This window comes from Lycorma delicatula, chromosome 3, assembly GCF_047948215.1.
Source record: "Lycorma delicatula isolate Av1 chromosome 3, ASM4794821v1, whole genome shotgun sequence".
In the NCBI taxonomy this organism is placed as follows: Eukaryota; Metazoa; Arthropoda; class Insecta; order Hemiptera; family Fulgoridae; genus Lycorma; species Lycorma delicatula.
Window position 1 is genome coordinate 125,938,390 of NC_134457.1, and position 24,384 is coordinate 125,962,773.

Below are 24,384 nucleotides of genomic sequence, written 5' to 3' on the forward strand. Positions count from 1 at the left end.
CATCGTCTAGTGTTTGAAAATATGTTATTGGTGTCTTTTTGGATATATCCGGGTCCTTCAATACTCTGTGGTGGCCCTCTGCGTTGTTTCAATTGCAGAGGCGTGGTTGCACGCAAAATGAAATAGAAACTCTCTCGAGCTACTTCAGCAACCGAACCGTCGTTCTTTGCGACGGTGATTTGTTAGTAGGAAAGACCCTGTCAAAAGAACGTCCACAGGGCAGTGCTTTAGGTCCCCTCGTCTGGATTGTCGAATTCGACTCTCTGATGCGGTTGAGATTACCCAGTGGCTACCGCATCATCGCTTATGCCGATGATGGGTTGCTGCTGGTCGAAGGAAACTCGAGGAATGAGATAGATTGCTGAGCATGTAAGGTACCAAGGTCGTAGAGTCTTCAGCATAAGATGGTCTTTAGCCCAGAAAAGACCACCATGTGATTCTGAAAGGTCACCGAGCCGCGACTCGTCATCCACGAGTCGTAATGGGCAGCCTTCTCATTAGGAATGTCACCATTCAGAAATATCTGGATGTAATCCTTGATGAGAAACTTTAATTCAATAAGCACCTACAGTATGTCGCAAGGAAGGCAATAGATACTTTCTTTGGTGTTCGTAGGGTAGTCCACCCTGATCGGGGGTTGAATTTTCGTACCATGCGGATTCTTTATAAAGGTGTCTGTGAGGCCATACTGTTGTACACTCCGCCCGTCTGTGTTCATCGTATGCAATTTCAGTGTTATAGGGATATTTTATTGCGAGCCTAGAGTTATCTATTGCTAGCTGTTGTCGGAGGCTACAGAACTGTCTCACGAGAGGCAGTCTCTGTAATCGCTGGCAATAAACCCATAGATATTCTGGCTAAGGAACGTAGCAAGAGGTATGTGTTGAAGAAGGAAGGCCTTCTACTCCAAGGGCGCATGCAAGAAATTGAAGACCTAGGTTTTAACTCTTGGTAACTTAAGTGAAACGAATGTTCTACTGGTCGATATACGCATGGTATATTTCCGGATGTTAGAGAATTTAGAGTGGTTAAGAACATAACATAACACAACAGAACCCAATCAGAACATAACACAACTTCTATCGGGACATGGTGCATTTAGGGACAGTTTGGTTTGGTCAATTCAGGCCTTTGCCCAGATTGTGGAGTTGATGACACTGCGGAACATGTCTATTATGCTTGTCTCAAGTATGAGGCTGAACATACCAGAGTTGTTAGGGAACTTGAGGTAGTAAATTCCTTTTTGGATCTGCAGGTCACTTGGAAGAACTGTAGAAAATGGACAATAGTGGCTGGCTTCCTGAAGTATCTCACACGAGCAGATCAGCTGAGAGGGTATGAGTAGAGTAGTACCTTGGCTGGCTAGGGTACCGCCTGGACAGTTAGATTGGCCGGAGGTAGGTGCATTGGCATTGGACCACCGGGTTGGTCTAGTGGTGAACGCGTCTTCCCAAATCAGCTGATTTGGAAGTCGAGAGTTCCAGCGTTCAAGTCCTAGTAAAGCCAGTTATTTTTACACGGATTTGAATACTAGATCGTGGATACCGGTGTTCTTTGGTGGTTGGGTTTCAATTAACCACACATCTCAGGAATGGTCGAACTGTGAATGTACAAGACTACACTTCATTTACACTCATACATATCATCCTCTGAAGAATTATCTAAACGGTAGTTACCGGAGGCTAAACAGGAAAAAGAAAGAGGTGCATTGGCATCGCGCTTTGGTAAGTTAGAAGTATATTGGGAATTACGTAAAGAATAAGCTGTCAGTGGGATGGCGACTGCACTGCCGAGGGCATAGGTATCCATGCAGCCATGGGGTGTAGCGCCATCTTGACGATGGTTGTTTTAGTTGATGAAGTAAATGTCACACGGGACTCTGTGATGGAGCTGAGTGGGAGTCAGCGGTCTGTCCACTTCTCCGTGGTAGACCAGACCAGAGTCTGTAGTTGTAATCTAATTGAAGGCTTACATCAGAAACAGATGAGAACATTAAGGGAATTAGGAATAAATTCCGTTGTTGCAATCAACACTGCTGGTGGTATGCATTATAATTACCAAATAGACTAATACGATATGAGACATTTACAATCACAAATAGCTTATTTAAATGTTGAACTAGGTGCGGGGTTCATGCTTCTGCAAACTCGGTTAGTTAGTTCAGAGGGCAACGATGTAGGACAGTCAAGATGTCCGGAAGAGGCCTGCAGCAAAGGCAAAAGCTGAGTTAAAGATCACTGATATAAACATCTATCGAGGCATCCCAACCGAGGCCTGACTTATTACTGTGAGGTGTAATCAGTTAGAGGTTCTGAAGACGACTCCCGTTAAAGCCCGTCAGGGATAGGAACCTGAGGGGGGGGGGGTGACGACTGGAATCATCACAAGGTGGGTGTCTTCCCCTATGGTGGTTGGGATGTCTTAATTCATTCTGTTAGATGCCTGCAAACTGGTTTCCCACAGATTATGGTTTCTAGAAGTTACATTTTGAGGAAATTGCCAGCATATTTGGCAATAAACACAATCTAATGTGGAAGAGTAACACAACCAAGATCTGTTGAGTTATAGATTGGATTGCGTTACAAAAGTATAGCAATTACTGGAAAAGTATCTTCCATTCTGTTTGTCACTTGGAAACAGCCAAGCAGGTTGACTTAGTCCTGAAGCAATAATACACTTTATTATCTCTGTGGCGGTAATGGAGTTAGGAAAGTCATTTTTTTCTACATGGGAAGCATTTTCTACAGCATCACAACGTTGAACAAGTTGTATCTGTAAATCATGCACCAACTATCAGTACTTCTTGGTTTCATTTTTTTTATGGTCTATTACTTTAACACAGTAATTTATTAATTAATAAAAATGTTATTGTTAAAATAAAAATAAAAATGGGAGAAATACGTAAAGATTGTTTATTTTTTATACTAACTTTCATACTTGCTTGGATTTTATTTATGATTTCCACAACAGTAGCATCTGAATTTCAGGTTGGCACTTATCTTTAACATTTGCATTTGATTGTTGTAGGTTTTGGTTTTGATTCGTGCCAAAACTGTCATTTGTGTCAGAAATAATTAAATTAACTGTTTCCATTAGCTTAGATGAAAAAACAAAGTAACATGATTTGTTGATCTCCCAAAAAATGCTTAAAACTTTGTGAGCTGAGCTAAAGGACAGAAGAAAGGGTTTTTTTTATTTTAAACCATCTATGATGATACTTAATTGATGTGAAGGTGGTAGGTGTCCTTTGGTGGTGGTGGAATATCCTTTATGGCAAATTAGCAGTCAATCTGTGCATAAGAGATTCAGGTCACCAGATGAAATGTACCTACAAAATACTATACAATGATTCAATGAAATAATTACTTTGTCACTAAACTCACCATATTCAATTTACTACGTTTTAAAGCTATATTACATATTTTACAACAGAAGGTCTTTCAAGATTGTTATTTCATATTTTCAATATGTATTAATTCTTATAAGTTAAATTGTCATTAGTTTCTATGATGTCACCAGAAGTTGTAGAGTAGTTCAGGTCAACCATGTCAAAGAAAAGAAGTTACCTACCTGCTTGTTCATTTTTTCTTGCCTTTTTTTAAAAACACTTTGATATGTATACTTCATTATATTAGATATATTTAAAATGCTGTTACATTCACTAATGAACAATTTACCTACAATAAGTCTACAGTTCATTCATATGCATCAGCATCAACAAATATTAACTGAGATATTGACAGGCTTAATCACAGTAGTGGTGCAGTGCCACTATGGTAGCTTAGCTGACTGTCAAGTGCATAGTAAACATGCAGATGATGCAGTGTGAATCCCCCTCACTCAACCTCTGACCCACCAATATGTTCTTTATTTTTTTGAAATAATTTTCTGACATGCAATTACAGCAACTTAAGGATTGATTAAGTTTAATTAAATATTCGGTTGACTTGTAATTTGTTAAATTAATTTATTTTACCACAGATACCTTTAAAATCCTTTCAAACAGGAACTATACCTTTATTGAGGGTCCTCATTCAATGTGATGCATCAGTTACATCAGCCTAGTTATGCCCTTGCATTTTCCTTTTGCCAGAAAAAGAGATGCATAAACTGTACTTGATAGGAGAAATAAAACCTAAAATGATTAATATGTTAATAAGCATTACACAATGAGTAAAAGAAGAATGTATATATAATTTATTCTGATATACCTTTGTGACTATTTTAAATTAAGAATTTCCTTAGTTACCACAAATTGAAGTTAATCTTTTACAGTGTACATATTTATTAACTGTATAATTTTATTTGAACCTGTACTATCTTTTTGCCAGTGTCATTCCTTTGTATATTACAACCACCTTTTGTGGAGATGTGTAACAATGAATGGTGCAAAAAGGTTTTATTCTTTACACTTAGAAATTATAGTTTTATCATTCTAAAAGTATTAAATTATTCAGTTTCGGGTGTAATATGTAAAAAATATTTCCAAATAAAGACATTATATTTATTACAAATAATTTTATTTTCAATGTACAATGTAAATTTTATCGGTCTAAATAGTATAGACCATAGTCAGGAAAGAGTCAAATGAGTTGCTTCCTCATTTCAGTGTCAATTATCTTATAAAGGAACTAGAGATTATTTTAGACACAATAGCAAAATATATTTCACAATCAATTTTAATAGAGTTGCAAAAATTATACTTGATTATTTCTAATATATTACCATTAAACCAAATAATCAGGTATTGTTTCTTCTAATCTCACAGTTGATATATAATTTTTTTTTTTAAACAATTTAAAAATATACATGAGACTGACTGATGGCCTACTTTCTTTTATATAATCTAGTAAATTTCATAAAATTTATTTATTTGAAGAATTATTCATAAAACAAATTTTTTCATTATGCCATTTGTTCCATTAACTTTGTAGTATTAAAAAAGTAAAAACTACCTTTAATAGAAAAGCATTAGTTTCTTACAGGGAAGTTGCTTCACAAAGGAAATTAAACTGTCAGTGATATGGCACTAGTGCTTTCCAAATTTTTAGCATGCTGATCAAAAGGAGATGAAATCCTAACTTACAGAAAAACATCTTAAAAAATACAGAATATTTTTAACTTTTTTTTTGACATTGTACTATTATGTAATGTAGCATATTCTGAGCTACTACTTTTCACTACTTCAGCTTCTTACAATTAATCAATTTACTTTTTTGCTTTTCCTACTGAGTACAAGCAATGTATTTTTTAAAATATAACCCTGATAGTTGACAGTGAGAATTATTTAAAATATAAACTTTTATAACAAACTCAACTGACAGTGGTTTGATCTATTATAAAATTTTCAATATTGCACTTCAATACTTTTTCAATCATCTTCGACTTGAAGACTAAGAATAGGTCATAGCACAGTCCTGTTCTTACAACAGATTGTTTTTTGTTTTTTTTTAATTAGGCAGACATATTTAGAATGTGGTAAAAAGTGTATTGGATTTAAATTGTGTCTGTCCTTTTAGTATATCATGTGTACACTACATATTTCATAACTTTGAAGTGAAAACAATTTTGAAGACGTCCTATGTATTTGTGTAAAATATAAAGGTTGATATTATTATTATTGGTAAATTTGTATTTATTTAATAGTTGTCATATGTTTAATGTCATAACTTTCAAATGTTCAATATATAGTTTAAACTATATTTGAAGATATGTTACATTTGTTTATAAATGATTTCTTTGTACGAAACAGACTAAATTTGAATAGCTCACAACAAATTTACTTTTTTAAAGAGAAGATAATGAAGCTTTTACTATTTGATCAAGAATTAATCATACAGAGGACGGCAATTTAAATAAATTATCAAGTAGATGTTTTATCTGCTTTGGGGCACCAGTAAGAGCCTGTATAGATTCCAATATATATATGTAGCAATAAACTTATTAATATTTATCCTATCAACTGAATCAGTTTAATAACTTACAAATTTACAAATAATGGGTGCCTATCATGTGAATGTGCATCATAATATGTAAAACCATAAAACAAGCTTCAATTTGGAAAACGTTGCTTTTTTTCTTAACTGTAAGCTATAGAATTGTAACGATTCAAATTTGTGTAACTAACTTTATTCACACTTGAGCACTAATGACTCATTAACACATCATAGTGAAACTCCACAAGGAACTGATAATGCATCAAATATTTATGATATTTTTTATTGCTGCTATTTTACCTTCGACAGGTGGCTTATGCTACTTTATGTTGTACCATCACTCAAAAAAGTTTTTTCAATGCAACTGTTAAAACAGTCCCATGGATATCTCTACCTGGCAATTTTTTTTCAAGTGCTCATTTCATCCTAACAGTTTTCATATTTCTTGTGATGATAAGTTCATCTTTGTTTCTTTTATATAAAAACATAATATAATTAAAATATTATTTTGACCATGCTAATCATATGATGGCCTTAAAAGATAATTACCAAATGAAAAGTGATTACACTGTACACAGTATAAGACTGAAGAAAACTTTATTATTACTAGTCAAATCCAGTATTTCATTTTGCTGAATCTATTACTTTCTTAATAAAAATTATATTTCAAACAAAAAACTGCTATATACAACAGAATATGGATATAAATGTGAAGAAAAGAAAGTTCACCATGATGCGTTAATTAATCTTACAACTTTTATAAAGACATAAGGCTCAGGCACATCAAATAGCTTGTTTTCACATGCAGTCCTGAACATATAAAAAGGTTTCAGTTTTTGTATCATTTTTGCTGTTTATTGCATAAGCTGTTGAACTTATAATGAATTACAAGTTTTATACCAGTAATTTACAGTTCAGAAATTTTAGGAAAAAAATTAACCCCATAACTCAGCTTAGTATGTCTGTCAAGACAACTAGACATTGGTTAAATTGGTAGAGTACAAATTAACTTTCTCAGTTACTACCCTGTAAGCCAAGTACTATGGAAAGAAGTTTGACCTCAAAAAATTTATATTCTGCAATGGCAATGGTAGTCTTGTTATCTCTCATTTGCTTTTCTTACTTTCCACACAGGTTTCTTTCTATAATAATAAACAATTTGTGCTTATGAGATAAAGTACATTATAATATTTCCATTTGTAAGAGGATAAAGTAAAATAAAATAATAAGCACACAAAACAATAAGGTATTAACAAATTTAATTATTTTAAAATTATTGTAATTACTATAATAATTACAAGTTGGCATACATGTTAATAAAAAAAAGTAAAACCAAACTTAAAAAGATTAATCTAGGAACATATAATGCTTTTTCTTCCATTACATGATTAAGTGTATATTTTATCACATAAGCTAAAAATAAACATTATTTCAATCAAAACCTGAATAAACAGCTAAAATTTATTAAGATGTGATGTTTTTTGTTGGAACTGTAGTATATAAAAAGAAAATTAAAATTATTATACCACCTTAATTAATTGTTGACTAACCTTAAGATCACACTTTCTAACTTCATAAAAAAAATTTAAATTTTAAAATAGAATTACATTTATAAAAAAGCCAAAAATTTTATTTATTTCCAACACCATTCTATGTAATACATTTTTTTTATTAATATATTTAATGGCTTTTAAGTTATTTTAAATTGAGAATACAGTTATTGTATCAAATATAATACAACAATAGTAGCCAATAAACAAAGATTAAATATACCTTCTCCATTAAGACTAACAGTAGTAAACCCATTGACATAAACATTATTATGTAACCACGATACTTACCTTTTGTCCTATAAGATTATTTATTATGAAAGTCTTCAGAATAACACAAATCATCCTCATTATTAATAATGAATTAAAAATGAGCTTGCTTGTTTACAAGCAAGTGTAAATTAAATATATTGTAAATCTTGCCAATAAATATCAAACCATACAATTTACTCCTTTACACCAAAGTTATTTCATGGTAAATTGATTCTGTTTTTATGGAAGATAAATTTTAAAACTATTATTTTCTTGAAGTTTTTAATTTGAACAATTTACTTTTGTAATGTAATTAATTAATCTCACAGTATTTAATGAATTTTTATCACCAGTTCAACTTTTTTATAAAAGTGAAGAAATGTAAGCCTAAAATTTTAATAAAATATCTAAATCACTATCTGAATTGATGCTGTTTTGACCGATATAAAACAAAGATTATTTAATATAAAACATATACTAATATAAGGGTTAACAGTTTCTCCATATGTACTAAAAGTAACATTTATATAAGACATTAAAACCATCTCAAAGTACAGTTTACAATGGAGGTAAATAAAGAAAACTGATTTTGAATGGGAATAAAAGTAGTTAGTACTGCTCTTTTCGTGACAATCTTTACTAACAGTCATAACAATATCATGATAAACAGTATGTATTATTAACAGAGCGACAGGCTAGGAACAGATTTCAATTACGGAATTAACTAATTCAGTCCAATACCATCCACTATTGACTTATAACACAGAAAATACAGATGAGACAAAATAAACTCAATAATCTAAATCTAATTGAAACAGTTATAAGAAAACCCACATTTTAAAACTGTTATAATTCCATTATCCTTCATAAAGAATTCAGAGAGCTTAAGTGTTTGTCTTAAGCACTCAAATGGTTTATGTTTTTGACATGTATTTTTAGACCCACCATACTGAAATTAACTTCAATAAAAAATATAAATAATAGTATTTAACAATATTTCATTTCAGATCTAAAATTATTAAATATAATTGTTTTATAAAATTACTACAAAAACTTTTGTAAAAAATTATTTTATTTTTTGTGTAAAAAATATGTTGACAGCCTTCTATGACAGCAAAATGGTTTCTTGAAAGTGCATTATTAAATGATTAGGTTCATACAACCATTATAGTTACAATTATTGTACAAATTCGTAATTTTATCTCATCTCTTAATAGAACATATACCTAAAATCAACATGTGAGAAAGATAAGGAACAAATATTTACATTAATCAAGAGCTGTGATAAAATAGCTGGCAAAATTAACTTTGGCAATAATGAACAGAAAAACTGGATAAAATTAAAATCAGATGAAAACGGTAAAACCCTGGTCTGATGGGGTCCTCCAGAACAATTGTTAAAGTCTCAGGATCATAACTTTCTTGATCAAGCCCAAGAAATTATATATTTTTATTAGTTTATATATATATATATATTTTTTTTTTAGTTCCATATTCCTTTATAACTAAGTAAAAATACATTAAAAATTAATACAATTATGAAATGATTCATTTTTAAAAGATTTAATTTATAACAAAAATCTTAAAATGAATTTAGAATAAAGAATTATAAAACATTTACATAACTGTTGTATAATCGTATTAAAAATATAATAACAAACAAAATAATGAAACAAATATCTAAGAATATAACCAAACTCAAGAAATTTAATTTAATTTGCTAACAAAACTAAATTATTATAAAATTGGACACTAAAATAAATGTCTTTTATTTCACAGCAGCCCACACATAAAAAAATCTCAATTTAACAACACTTCAAATGCTTTATCAACTTTAATAACATAACTACTCAAAATAATTCAGAAATAAAACACAATGATTAAATATTAAACAATTGAGTTGACCTTTATAAAAGAGCATGATCTCAAGAACAATGTAAATTGTTGAAGTCACAGTGTAGTATAGTTCTTTAGTTGTTTTAAATAACAAAACTGCAAAAAGAATAAACATATTTTAACAATAGAAATAATATTTTACTTATTATTTTGCTTAATGTGTAATAAATACAAGCAATGTAACACAAAACATTCATTCATTCATAATAACAATAAAGTAAGTAAATAACATAATTATTAAAAAAAAGCCAAAAGTTATTCATGATTAAACAAATAACTGAACAGTCAATGTAATAACTAAATTAAGGTCTGTTTATGAAAAACAATAACAAAGAAAACATTTTTCATATTTACAAAATATTATAATGAGACTATAACATTTTAATAAATAATATTACACTCAAGTAGATAATTTACAATACCATACATTAATTATAAATTCTAATGCAAAAAAAGAATCTTCACAAAAATCAATAAACACTTTAAAATTAAAACTCAATCTATTTTATTACATGAAAAACAACAAATTAAAAATAAATTTATAGAATGGATGATAGTTGTTGCGAATAAAACAGAAAATCTCTCTGGAAATAAGTAGTGCTTAGATACTGCTTGTATCTTCCAGTTTAACTCTACTTTAAAAATAAGTAGTTTACAGTTTTAAAGGATAGAATACATTTTTCAGCTGGTATAGTGTCAAATTTAAACAATGAATTAATCTGCTTTAAAAAATAGTTAATATATTTCCTGAGTTATTCTGTACTTATTACTTTTACACTTCATTTTACATTATTATTACTCAGGAGATGATTTTTAATAAGAGATTATATCTTAATAAAGGAAATGGGATAAATGATATCATCCTTGGCAGGATTAACCTTAGACAAATTAGTTCAGAAATCAGTATGCTAAAAATACACTAAGCAGCTGATTATTAAATATTATACAAATACGATCACGATATATCATAAATCTTTATTGATCAGGATCACAAAATGTAGTTAATACTATTTAAACAAAATTAAAATGACTTGCTTTCAGAGTAAACAGAATTTTGCTTCTAGATCTTTCTTTGGAACCATTATGCAGCAACTACTCTGATTAAGTAACAAAATAATAGATTCAAAAAGACTATCTACAATTAAAATTCTATGTATTTTTAAAGAATGTAAAAATAATTAGTTCTGTTTAATAAGTATTTGTGGTAGTTTTTGTTAATTAGTGATTTGAAGCAATGACTATTCATTATCAACCAATCAATTTTACTATGTATATCTTTACCAACAAAACAGTATATACAAACAAAAGACTTTTAAGGATCTCATACAAATAAGTCTTTATAAATACAACTTTATTAATAATTTATTCATTTTAAGTATAAATGAATCTAAATTTAAGTTAACAACTGTAAAGTAGTTTCACTAATTTGCATTAATCGTTTATATGATATTTATATATATCTTTAAATGATAGTGATTCACATTTGTTATATTTTAAATTGTGCATCAATACACCACTAGTTTACACTGTCGTTAGTCACAATTTTTCAATTTTAATTTCACATCTAAATGTTAATAGGCAGTATTAACAAAGTTAATAAATTCTGTCCTTTCACAGAAAAAAACGAACAAGATAAACTGAAATGAAAGCAAACAGGGTCAGTCAAAGAAATTTTTGGGAGAATTGGAAAATCCTTATAAACAAATGAAAATCAGAAAATTCTTCTGAACACCAAAGAAGAGAAACCTGATTCTTTTAACATTTAGTATAAAAAACGGTTCCTATATTTTTTCTTAATAATAAAAAGAACAAAAGTAAACTTAAGTAAAATCTAATATTACGGTAGATTTAAGTTAATCTTAAGATTAGTAAAAGTGACTAAAACATATGAACAAGAAAGAACATCACTAATAAAATATAACCACTGTACAAACTCCATTAGTAAACCATTATAAACATTGTGATTTTTCTTAAGCAACAAGAAAATACAACAAGTAAAACACTCTTAAATACATATATGTTACACTCAAAGTAAATCTAGCCTCTGGTTTCTTCATGAATAAACCTACCAACTATCATTTGCATTTTTTCTATTCAAATCACATTACTTATATTAAATTGCTGGGATGTAACTGTATATTTTTGTGATGGAAAAAATAATGTCCTTAAAATACAAGTGACAGTAGATTTAGTATATCTTACAAATATAAAAGTTTTACATCAAGTACATAATTTTTGTTAAAATTAATTTAATTTTTATTAAAATGAATAGGTAATCCAGTTTTTTTGTGTATATTAATACGCAGTATGTTCATTAAATAATATGTAAGTAAAAACCCATAAAGTATATTTTTAATCAATAATTATGTACAAAATTATTACAAAATAAAATTATTTAATTCTTGTAATAAACAATATCGTACCACAATATTGGTTCCTGACTAAATACACTGGAAGACAAATCAGTCTTATTAACAACGTACAATGATAGTAAATAAAATCATTACTGTAATAAATAAGCATAGTATAATTTAATGTTAATTTTTTAACATTTAACAAACATATACACCATTATAATTATCATTTTACATACTAACAACATAAAAAAAAGAATATCAATCATACAATTACCACCTTATCACACAAATAAATGCATAACAGTAATATTATTATCTGGTATATCTAAAAGTAAATTCCTACATACTTATATCTTGACAGCATTCTCTAAGGATACAATATAAACATAATAGTATACTTCATCTTAACTTGTTATGTACATTAAACATTTCTACAACATTACAGTATAGTTTCTACTATTTTATTTAAACTTTAACATCAATTGAAATAAGGATGGAGAATAAACATAATGTATGAATTAAATATAACAGCTAGATTTATTCAGAAAATATACCTTGGTAAACCATACCACAAACAATATATGCCAGTTACATTTTATTATCTAACAGCTTATAATAAATCAAATACCACTCAGAATAAACCTAAAATATTTCATATATTTTACATAAGGATTTAAAACACTGATGACAAATAAATTTCATTGTTGAATAAATGAAAGAATTTATTTCATGTTTTAAAGATTGTTTTGGCTAAAAACATTACATCTATCACTCCTCATAAATTATTTATTCTTAAAAAAAATATTGTTATAATTACAACTCAAGAATTATTAAAAGAACAAAAACCTATTTGATAATTTTTAATTAAAATAGCAATTCTGTCTAACACCATGTAATAATTATAGAAAAAGTTTATTTTTTTTTAAACTTTCTGTTCTAAAGAAAAAAAATCAGATTTTTTATTAATTATTTTCAATACTCTACCTGACAAGTCTTATCTTTTGAAGTAACTTAAACACAAATAAGAAATTAATTATGGGAGAAAACGTGGAATTTTTCAACCAGAAACCATTCATTATCCCATGTTAACTCAAGGACTGTGTGTGTGTGTGTGTGTGTGTGCGTGTGTGTGTGTGTGTGTATAAAACCACAGTTAAAATAAAACAAAATATTTTTATATCAGCAAATCAACTAACATAAAACCTGCTAGATATAGACAATCACTGATGAAGCTACACAGAACCAGGTTCAAATCTAAGCAAAGATATATATTCATTTTAATATTGATGTGAATATGCATATCGGTTAAGGTTAAATTAATAAAATTACTGTGGAATGCATCAGCCTGAGCTGACCTAAAAAACCAGAAGTGCATGAGCAAAATGTCTGTCATGAGACCGGATATTGTGAAATAAAAATAAAATAATTATCATTTAATGAAGTTTACCAATTCACAATCTGTAGGGACTCTTGTGCTGACTCAAATTAAAAAAATAACACAAATTAAACGAATTTCTGGCATACTATTTTCATAGAAATAAATGTAAAACCTTAATTATAATTCAGCACATAAGTGACTTTGAGAAAAAAGAAAACTGTATATATTTCAGTCAGAAAATGGGTAAACTAGTTTCGTTTTTATATTTAAAGCCAATTTATCTCAAGTTTTTTCTTGAAAGAAACATGATTTATACAAGAAAAAAAAGGACACTAACAATTTTTTTTTTACAAATATACAAAATATACTATGGTGTAAATATTCCATGGTGTAAAAGCTACCTGTTTAATGTTTTCTCAATTTAGTATGTTAATAACATATCTACCTCTTTTAAGTGGAACTTCCTTACAATTATAATTCTTTAATTAATGAAAAGTAACAGATTTATGTTAATATATTTTCCTAGATATCTGGAAAAACCAGAATTTACTTTCATTAGATACTTCTACTATATTAAATACATAAAATTGATGGTACTTTTGATAAATTTTAATTCAGAAGTTTCCTGTTAATAAGAAATTCTTCACATAAAGTATAAAATGAATGTCAGCTGCCAACTCACATGTAACACCTGATTAATTTTTAAACAATGGTCATAATGTAAATAGCGTCCTAAAATATATGTCTTCTAATTTCCTTTCCCTTACGTAAAATATAAGTTTTTTTTTTACAACAATATGATGTAATATAATAAGATGCATGAAATGTCATATAATCAAGGTGAGAGCATTATTATTTACATTATTTGAGAATGTTGATAAAACTTAGACGCATAGGTTCTTTGCTATGTCAAGATTTACTTGACAGAGAAAAAAAGGGCAGATTTTGTATGTTTGGAGAATGGACTATTTAAATTTTAGATAAAGGAAATAAATTTTAACTAACTGATATTTTAAGTGATGTTGCATTTCAAATGACTCTGATAAATAATGACCTCAAAAATTCAAAATCAAAGTAAATTGAAAGAAATTTAAATACTGAGAATAATACTATTTTAAGTGCTTCTTTAAGAGAAAATATGTGCTTCTTTTTAAATAAACATAACTTACGTTTGTTTGCTACATGGATAAATAAACTGTTGTAGGGGATCTGAATAAAATGTAAGCCATTATCAAAATGACTCAGCTACTTTAAAGAAAAATAACCACTCTATGCTAAGCTCATAAGTAAAAGAAATTTCCCATTGTCTTCTTCACAAAGCTGAGTATACAGTGAGTCTTAAGTTTTGTAAGTATAGTTGGTTGATATATGGTAGTTCATTTTGTTTGCCTCTGGCTATGTGTTTGTGAGTGAGTAGTGGGGGTATATAGAATGGACAGCGAAATGAACTACTATGGGTAAAGGCAATGTTCTGATTTCAGTCAGAAAAACACTACCCATCCACATACTCAGACTAGTGCATGTATGTGTTTTTTCCCTTTGCCACTGAAAAAGTACAGTTCCCTCACCCATATCTAAATTACTCTTTTCAACTTGCATCAAAAATAATTATAAAACTTAAAATTACTTAACTTTTGTATATCAGCATCCCTTGCCAAAATTCAGGTGATATTTAGTGACAAGTGTCACACTTTCATTATGTTTGCTGTATACTTCATGGAATTGACCATATAATGGATATCATTATTATCAGACAAAACTACTTTACTATTAACCCTTGAACCTCAAATGAACATGTATCACAGTCATAAGAAAAATCGGGTCAGAGTAAAGCAAAAAAAAGTACAGACCCTTTTGTTGACAAACAGTACCTAAACTCAGTAATAGATGCTCAGCCACACAGAACATTACACACAATGAAATAATTCCAGTTACAATATTTATTATTTATTTCTGGAGTTCCACCTCAAAACTGTAATATCATTATAGCATAATTTTGTTTTGGATATGAAGTAATATTTAAGACATACATGATAAAATTAAAATAGCTTTCTTGCTGTACAACATTATAATGCCAATTATAAAGCCATAATAGCTTAAACTTACCTGTAATAAAATTCACATTTAACACTGTAGATTAAAACAACCACATGTTCTCATTTGGCCTCATAGTAACTTACTGGCTATGGCCATAAGTAATATGCTACTTTTTTATTATTTTATAAAAGTGTCTATTTAAATAATTCTGATGTTGAAATATCACCCTAAATACAAAAATAAGAAGACTGTTTTAATAATTAAAGAAATATTAAAAACTAATCAATGGAGCAAAATATTTTTTCTGTTTTTTTTTTTGTAATATAAACAATGATATATGTTAAAAAAAAATCAGTTATTAAAAAGAAATTTATGTGCCTGGATGAAGTATGTATAATTCGTATACCATTTTATATTACTCTAAAGTGAAGAATACCTTTTTAATTCATGATGATTTAAATAGTGCATTCATTCATTTCAAACTTTAGAATTAAGTGTCTGTACTATGGAAATGCATTTTATTGAATAGGGTGTTGACACATTGATCTGAACGGATGATTAATTACAAGTTAAAAATATAATATGACAATAGCAGTATGGCAAAATTGTCAGCCATCAGTGCAATCTTCATTTTGAGATTTTAAATGAGTATAGATAACTCATAGTTTTTTAATAAGCCACAATCAGATGAGAAAAATAACGGCATTACTCTAGTACTCATTAATCTAGTAGTATTTAATTTTTATAATTACAGATTATTTATCAACTTTTCAACATTAACAAACATCAATAATTTAGTATGCAACTTCAAGATCAAAAAAAATAAGTGGCAAAAAAAATGTAAATCAATTATTAAATATCAAATTTTTTCTTTAAATATAATGAAACTTGAGTTGACACATCGGTTAGAGGATATATAAAAAAAATAAATAGCTTTATAAATTAATTATTAATAAATAATTGTTTTTTCTTATTTTTAAATGAATATTATAATATGGATATAATATATAATCTTATGCTGATCCCTATATATTTCATAAAATTGTTTAAATATCTATCATACATGTAATATAATTAGTACAGAATAATGAATAAGGATTACTTAATTAAAACTGATTAAAAAACTCTGATTCTAAATGTGTCAATTGTTACCCATTCTGTTCTATAATAACAGAACCATTAAGTGATTAAAATGACCAGAATTACAAGTTGAGAGAGCAAATGCTGCATGAAGAATGTTGGCTGCATGGAGAATGATGTGAAGATGATTTATCTATAAGCAGTCGATGTTGCTGTAGCATTTCTCCCATATATAGCCAAGGAGCTGGAGACCACTGCAGCAAAGGGTTTGCATCAGGAGCAGTTGAAGGACCCTCCTGTGGGACTCGCTGGGAACGTCCACTGCGCCCACCCGCCATTAGGCCTGCAGCTCCTCCACCCTCTACTCACATTACCTAAAAACAATTCCTTCATAGGTAATGAAAATGTTAAATTCTACAAATCTTGTAATATAACTTTAAAATAAATTGTTTTTATTTCATTATAAAATCCAGATCATCAAGGAATGAAACTCAGGATCATTTACTTTCAGACAATATCTCTACTAATTAAGCTACCATAGAAGTTAATCTTACACAATAATAGTTACATGATCAGATAGAAATAATAAGTAACCTCTAGATATAAGAGCAATTCTCTACAGCTGTTCAAGTCTGAAACTAAAAAATTTAATTCTATAATTTTCTTTTATAACATTTTTCAAAATCGATACAACTTTTGAATACAAAACACATAACAAGATATGAAAACAATTTAAATCTCTTTATTTTGGGGTCAACTTAGAGCCCAGCCTAGAGGTCCAATTTCAGTGAGCATGCAGCTCACTGTTGTCCTAAGTGTGAAATTTTACTTGAGATCTAGTACTACAGGTGCTAACATGTCATCGGGAGCTATTAGCTTTCAGTTGCATGGTAATGACATCAAATCATCCATTGTGACAACCGATTATGGTTTAGGCTTAAGGGTGCACTAGGAGCCTTTATAATTTTAAAAGTAACTGGTAGGTTGTGGTTTCAAAGCTCAGGGTTTTAATTTTTTTTAGGGAATTATATACATGGCCAAACTTTAGCTTACAGTAACTTCAGCTAATTAGTTTATTATGCAGCTATCAGTCAGGAAACAGAGCCACCACACTGTTCCAGCAGTCTCTTCCATAAGTAAAGAAATATAGCTCTATTATCCTCAGTATGGTGGGTCTTGCAGGGTCAGACCATATCTTCAGAACCAACAATGGGAAAGATGAGAGCAAGAATAAAGAGAAGGGGTATGGAGTACAGAACAGAAAAAAGAATGATCTACACATTAGAGTAGTTAACTAGCTTTCCCAGAACCCAAACCCAGGTGGTGGGTCTTGCTCTGACTGGGTTACCTCATCTTTCAATCTGAATTGCTGAAATTAGAGTTTCTACCTTATATTGCAACCACTGAGCCAGAGCTGCGGTTTCCCCTCATATAGAGGGTGGCTCAAGGTTGGGGAAAATTGGTTACACTAGTGTAATTATTATGCATTGTGTAATAAGTGAATTGGAACTGGGCAACTACCTTTTTCCAGGTGAGTACTTGCAACCTACAATGGATGAAAAATCAGGTCCCTCATTTGACAATAAGGCATTGAGTTCACTGAAGCACTACTGAGTGCAAAGGAGGCAACTTGCACATACAGTACTTGAGAATATTGAATGCATGCTATAATTTATTTAAAGCTGGAAACTGACTCTAAACTCAGACTACACCCAATCTTCTACAAATCCAATTATAAGGAAGAGTGCTTTTTATAAGGTATTTGAATAGACATACAAGTGAAAATAAAACATTGTAAATCAACTCTAAAATACAATATGTTTTTCAATTAGTTAATAATATGCTGGGGAGGGAGGTAATAAGTTATAAATGCAGATAGACCCTGATATTAAGATTTGCAGTCTAATCAAGCACTTCTTCATTGAAAATTTTGAACATACAACACGCCTTGAAGCAAGCTGTTTCATTTAAGATTAACAGACCTAGAAAGTAGGAAAGTTTGGTTTCTGAAATACAAAGTTTACTGAAAAGTAATAGTTTTATATGATTTAAAGAAATAAAGGAAATAACCAACCTGAAGTATCTGGCTAGCTTCAAATGCAGTACCTGGAAGGAGTATCACTGGGCTAGAAACATGGCCAGCTTCAACACATACCATATTTGGATATTCATCATCCCCGAAGTCACCTAATTCCTTAGATTTTTCAACCCATGGATTCCAAACAACTGCATAAAAAATAAATATGATAGAATATATGATATACTTTAAAAAATATTTTAAAATCAACTATACAGATATTTCAATAAATTTGTTTTTAAAACGACTTATATGGGTTGATTCAATTGAGTAGCTAATCCTCAACAATGAATTATTTTCAGTACTGAATAAGGTGCCTAAAACCTCCTGAAATGTATAATGAAAAGATCATCAAACTTTACAAATATTTAAACAATTTTAATGAATACTTTCAAAATATTTGGAAATTGTGCTTTGAAATGATCTTTGTTGATAGATTATATTGGCACACACATATACACACTTAACCTTTAGACGCGTTCTGCCGTGCTATTATGGCAGTGAAAATTAAGTTCCCTGGCATTTTGCCATAATAGTACACTTCGTGTATTGCTATCAGCTGCTGTTGTGTAAAATGACTACTCAATTTATTTAGTAGTAAAGTGCAATAGTATCAGACTATTGAATATTAATCATAGGCCTAATTTCTGTAACAATTGCCAAGAGAAACAGCTGGTTTGAACATTCCTTTACTGTAGCCTGTTCCTCCCACCAAGCTGCCATCATTCCGATTTCTGCTGTGTCGTTCAGTGTTGTTCAGTTTTTGTTATAAAAACATTGTGTTTACAGTAAGTTTTCTTTCCTTAATGTAATTTATCTTGTTTTTTAGTAATGTTGTGTTTATGTAACGTTTTATTTTTCCAAATGTAGTTATAAAAACATCGTGTTTATAATATGAGTTTCCTTTCTTTACCATATTTTTTGAAGTTATACTTCTTTAGGTGCTTTAGTAGAAACTGATTAGAGTGTATTTTCAGCAAGTTACGGAAGTTGTGCATGCTGATGTAAGACCATGAAGATCTGCGCAGACCAAAGTGGATCAGTTTGCACGCACATGCATGTAGTGTCTAATTCAGTCAGTCGTTCAATGCATGTGTTGTAAACATAAGATATTGAGTCATAATAAATATATATTCATATATGCATTTATATACATGGATTTCTGAAGACAGATATTTTAAACTATGAATATTGTTGTTCATATTCATAAAACTTTATTTACATTATAGCATATATTTATTTTTTCTGTGAAAATTGTGTATCAAGATTTGAGGTTATATTTAATAGGTATTATTTTTTATGAGTAAAATTATATTTTTTAATGACAAGAAAATAGCACACATCAGATAAATTCTTGATTTTGCATAAATAATTTTAAATTTACCAAAAACAAAATTTGTTATAAAATACAATATTATACAATAAAACTATTTGTATCATATTTTTCATATCATAAGCCGCTGATAAACCTCGTGCCTATTCAATTGTCATCCGAAGAATTAATGGAACTAAACTAAATAAATATATTTGATGAACTTTGTTTTATATGACAACAGATACTTCAATACTTAATTTAATACTAATCCTAATATTTAATTTAATATTTCAATCAAACAAATTTAATTTAATCTAATACTTCAATATTTAATTTAAGTGTTATTTATTCAAACTTTTATTGAGCTTTTTTTTGTGAATTTATATGCACTTGACTTGTTTTCAATTTGTGTTTAGGGGATATTTTTTTGTAGAAAGTAAACAGTTCAAACATGACAGAAAGTAGTACTTATGTAATTGATAATGAAGTAGCAAGGTTATTAGATGACTTAGCATCAGACTCTGATTTCTATGATGCTGAACATTTCCATATTGTTACATCAGATGAGACTGATGATGAGGATGAATTTGGTAGTATAATGCATAATGGTTCTGGTGATGCAGTAGACCTACAACATGACATTTTTAATAGAATGACTGATTTATTTTCTGGAGATGCATTACAAGTCACTGATAGTAATAACTTGGGGTTTAAGTTTGCTAGCTTGTATAATTGTAAAACTGGCTTGTGCATAGATCCACGTTTTGAGATCTATCACACTAACAAAAACTCGTAAGCTAACTGTATACCTCCTTTTTCATCCTAAAACATTTATTAATCAGTATTCTAGAATGCTTATTATTTAAGTTTTAAATATCATAAACATATCTTAAGTAGAAGTTAAAGTAAATTCAACTAACATGATCGTTTCTGTACTTTTATTTTTAAAAAAACCATGCACATAGTGGGTCACAGGTACCTGCATAACAAACATGTTAAAGAGTTAACTTCAGTAATGGAAGGAATTAGTTCAATAAATTTGGCTTAGCTGTCAGCATTTTACCTTACTTCAGATACTTAAATTTTGACATCCGCATTCCTGAAATATTCATGCATCAAAGTTTACCAATACTGCTACACTTTGATGAATGTTTTAATATTTTAGCATAATTTTCACACTCTTTACCTCCTTTAATTACTACAATTATTTCATAATTGGAAGGAATTTCTAGAATTGCACTTCTTTGTTCACTTCTTAGCCATATGTTATAATATGATAATAATAAATAATTAAATACTGTTTAAATAATTTTCTCTTCAATACTATAGAGCAAAAAACAAATCTTGTAAACAGTAACTTTTGATTTAAATACCACATCCCTATGCGAAAATACCCTTCAACAACATGTATACTGTAATGTTTTTGTTACTCATTTATTGCTTATGTTATTTATTTTTTTACAACCAATTTCTGTGCTATTGTCATGAGGCTAATATACGTATGACTTAAGAACCTGGTTAAGAGAGACAGAGAGGGAGAGGGAGTGAGAGAAGAAAGAAAGAGAGAGAGAAGAGAGAGAGAGAGAGAGAGAGAGAGAGTGTGAGAGAGAGATCTAACAAAAGTTTAACAAAGAAAATTTCTAAAAAAGTCACTAAAATTATCTAAGCCATTTGTAAAATGTTATATTTGTTTCAAGTGAACAATAAGATCTTTAAATGTTAAAAATATTTTTAATCTTGAAAAGACATTCATTAACTCATACAAAATTTCTACAGTAATAGCTCTTACGTTATTTGAAATCCTGAAATCAGAAAATTTTCTACTTACATAAATTAAATGTTAGTAAAATTAAAAAAATATACAAATCCGTATGTCACCAATAAGTTAAGAGCACACATATAAACCATACACCATTTCATAATACACTCAAAATGAACAATGGATTTATTACTACTTTATCTCTCATTCCTCTCAACTCATCACTGCCTCTCATGGTGTGAGTTTCTGCCTCGGGAAGAGATTTGCTACTCTCATCACATGACAACATTTAGGCTAAATAGATATGCTAATTATTTTTTTGAAATTATTACTACACCTATACTACTGTTACATAAATTCTTTTTGAAGTAAAGGATTAAAAATACAATAACCTACGTAGGTTATTGTACATGAGTAGTATAAATAAAACAAAACTCTTACACATAAAACAACAAAAGATGCAAACTTTAACACTTGAGTAACTAAAAATACACAAAAACAACATTCTGAGCAAACAAATAATTTAAAATCAAACAAAATTATGTTTCTAAATTCAATCAAATACTATCGCAACACTCAGCACTCCCAGTGGTAATTTCTAACTTTTAAATGTTTAAAATATAATGTACATCTTAGACATCAAAATTCAAATTTTTAAACAATGTCACAAGCAAAAGGCACTGTGATTTAGTTTTACATGAATTGCGAAGATAAGATAGTTAAAAACGCATTTTTGGCAATGTACTGACAGCATTTTAACTGCATAGGTACAGAGGCAGTATTTACTATGAAAAATTACAACACAATCTTCAATTTCTGAATATAAAAATAAAATTCAGCCTATGTTCTAAATTCCACTCATAGGAACCATGTAACTCTCTCTTACAGAAGGTGATTTAATCAGCAATTCAAAATATTATTAATGAAAGATATGACATATAAAATATGACATATGTTGTTTAAATTTTATTGCTTACTCAGCATTGGAATTAACTGGATAAATTTACACCCAAAATCATTCTCATTGTTTAATAAAAATACTGGTAAAAGAATCATTCACACTGGCCTAGCAATTACTAAGTTAATTACACAATGATTGATACATAAAAGCATGTATATGAATACTGTGATTTATATATTTATAAATACTTGAGTAATTCTATTTACTATATCCTAAATAGTAAAAAATGAAACCTTTCTTTAAAACCATGTGTCTCACCAATGTATATTTATAAAGATTTGATAGATGGCTTGTTTTAAAACTTGTAAGCTTATTGTTTTCTGAATGCACATATTTGCAGTATACTTTATAAAAGTTTCTGAGATCTTTAAAAAAAAGAAAATATTTTAGTTTTACCTTTTTTCAAGTAGGTTGTCTTTGAGACATGTAACATGTCAAATTCTAAAAAAAAATTACTCTTTAGAGGAGGTACTTCTACATAGTTTCAAATCATGAAATATCAGTTTTTTAGTTAAAGCAATTATAAAAAATAGCAACTAAAAAGTTATAGTTATAGCAATTAAAAAAATAAAAATAAATAAAATATATATATATATATATATATATATATATTTAATTATATATAAAAATCTGATGTGGACACCATATAACTTCCTTGTACACCTATTAAACTGCATATACACATTTTCTGCTGCACTTCATTTAGACTTATTTCATTTGAAAGTGAGATACAATCCTTCAATAGGCTAGTTGACTGTTTTTGAAAAACCAGTTTATATTACGCCTCATGGTCTATTTTATTAAAATATAAACCTTATAACACATAGATGATCATTTACAAAATGTATTTTGCATTTTTAAAAACCAATTAAAATTTTCTCGCCAAAATGCTCTAAACTGTCATGACCTTCTCGTATGACGTCACACCTTATAAAACAATCAGATGTTTAATGGATTGTTTCAGGTGTTTCAAAAATTACTAAGTCTAAAATGAATTCCAAGTTTTACAAGTACTGTATAGTGCCTCAGTGTGAAAGTACTACCATTAAAACTACAAACATACTGTTTATTTAACTATATACATGTTTATTTAACAAACTATACAATTTCGCACGAACTTTATGTTACAGACATATTTTACATTTGTCTGTACATATTTTGCCATCACATTTTAGCTGCACATAGCTTAAAACATCATTTCCATACGACGCTCTTGAGGACCTAAAATCAAATTTAGCCATTACTATAACGTATTTCGCCATTATTTAAGAAAAACGTATCTCATAATTAATTACATTATGAGATACGTTTTTCTTTTGACAACTAACTTCAAAAACAATATGGTCAAAATCTGTTATATGCCCACTTAATAGCTGTCAACCAATAATTAGAAAGTTACTGAAAGATGGTGCCACTGAAATGCTGTATTGAAATAAGAAAATAAATAAATAACATTATAAATATAATCTAACGAAACTTAACCTATGCTCACTAGTCAAGGTTAGTGAGTGAAGCAAATGTAGGTTAAGTTTGGTTAGATTAAATTTATAATTTTATTTATTTTCTTATTTCAATATAACATTTCAATGGCACCATGTAAGAACTAACTAACTAGAGGTTGACTGGGTATTAAGTGTTACGGGCATATAACAGATTTTGACCAATAATACCTATACAGCTGACTGTAATATGAGGTAATAATTACTTAATATTACAAAAAACTAATATATGGCAATGTTTATAGTAGTGTACTTACATATTGTCTTAGAAAAAGCCTCATGAATAA

At 29.1% G+C, this 24,384-nt stretch overlaps 1 protein-coding gene across 2 annotated transcripts in view; it reads right to left on the reverse strand.

Moving 5' to 3' along the window:
- Positions 1-16,347: 16,347 nt before the first annotated feature.
- The window catches only part of LOC142321966 (uncharacterized), a 37,153-nt gene continuing 29,116 nt past the window's right edge, over positions 16,348-24,384 (reverse strand). The window contains exons 7-8 of one of the 2 annotated variants that reach the window (XM_075360528.1): positions 18,561-18,712; positions 16,348-16,860 (exon numbers count right to left, since the gene is read on the reverse strand). In XM_075360528.1, the coding sequence (XP_075216643.1) occupies positions 16,852-16,860; positions 18,561-18,712 (161 nt within the window). In that variant the 3' untranslated portion in view covers positions 16,348-16,851. Of the gene's footprint in view, positions 16,861-18,560; positions 18,713-23,715; positions 23,820-24,384 lie in introns of those variants that run through there. The other variant, XM_075360529.1, reaches the window with a different exon arrangement.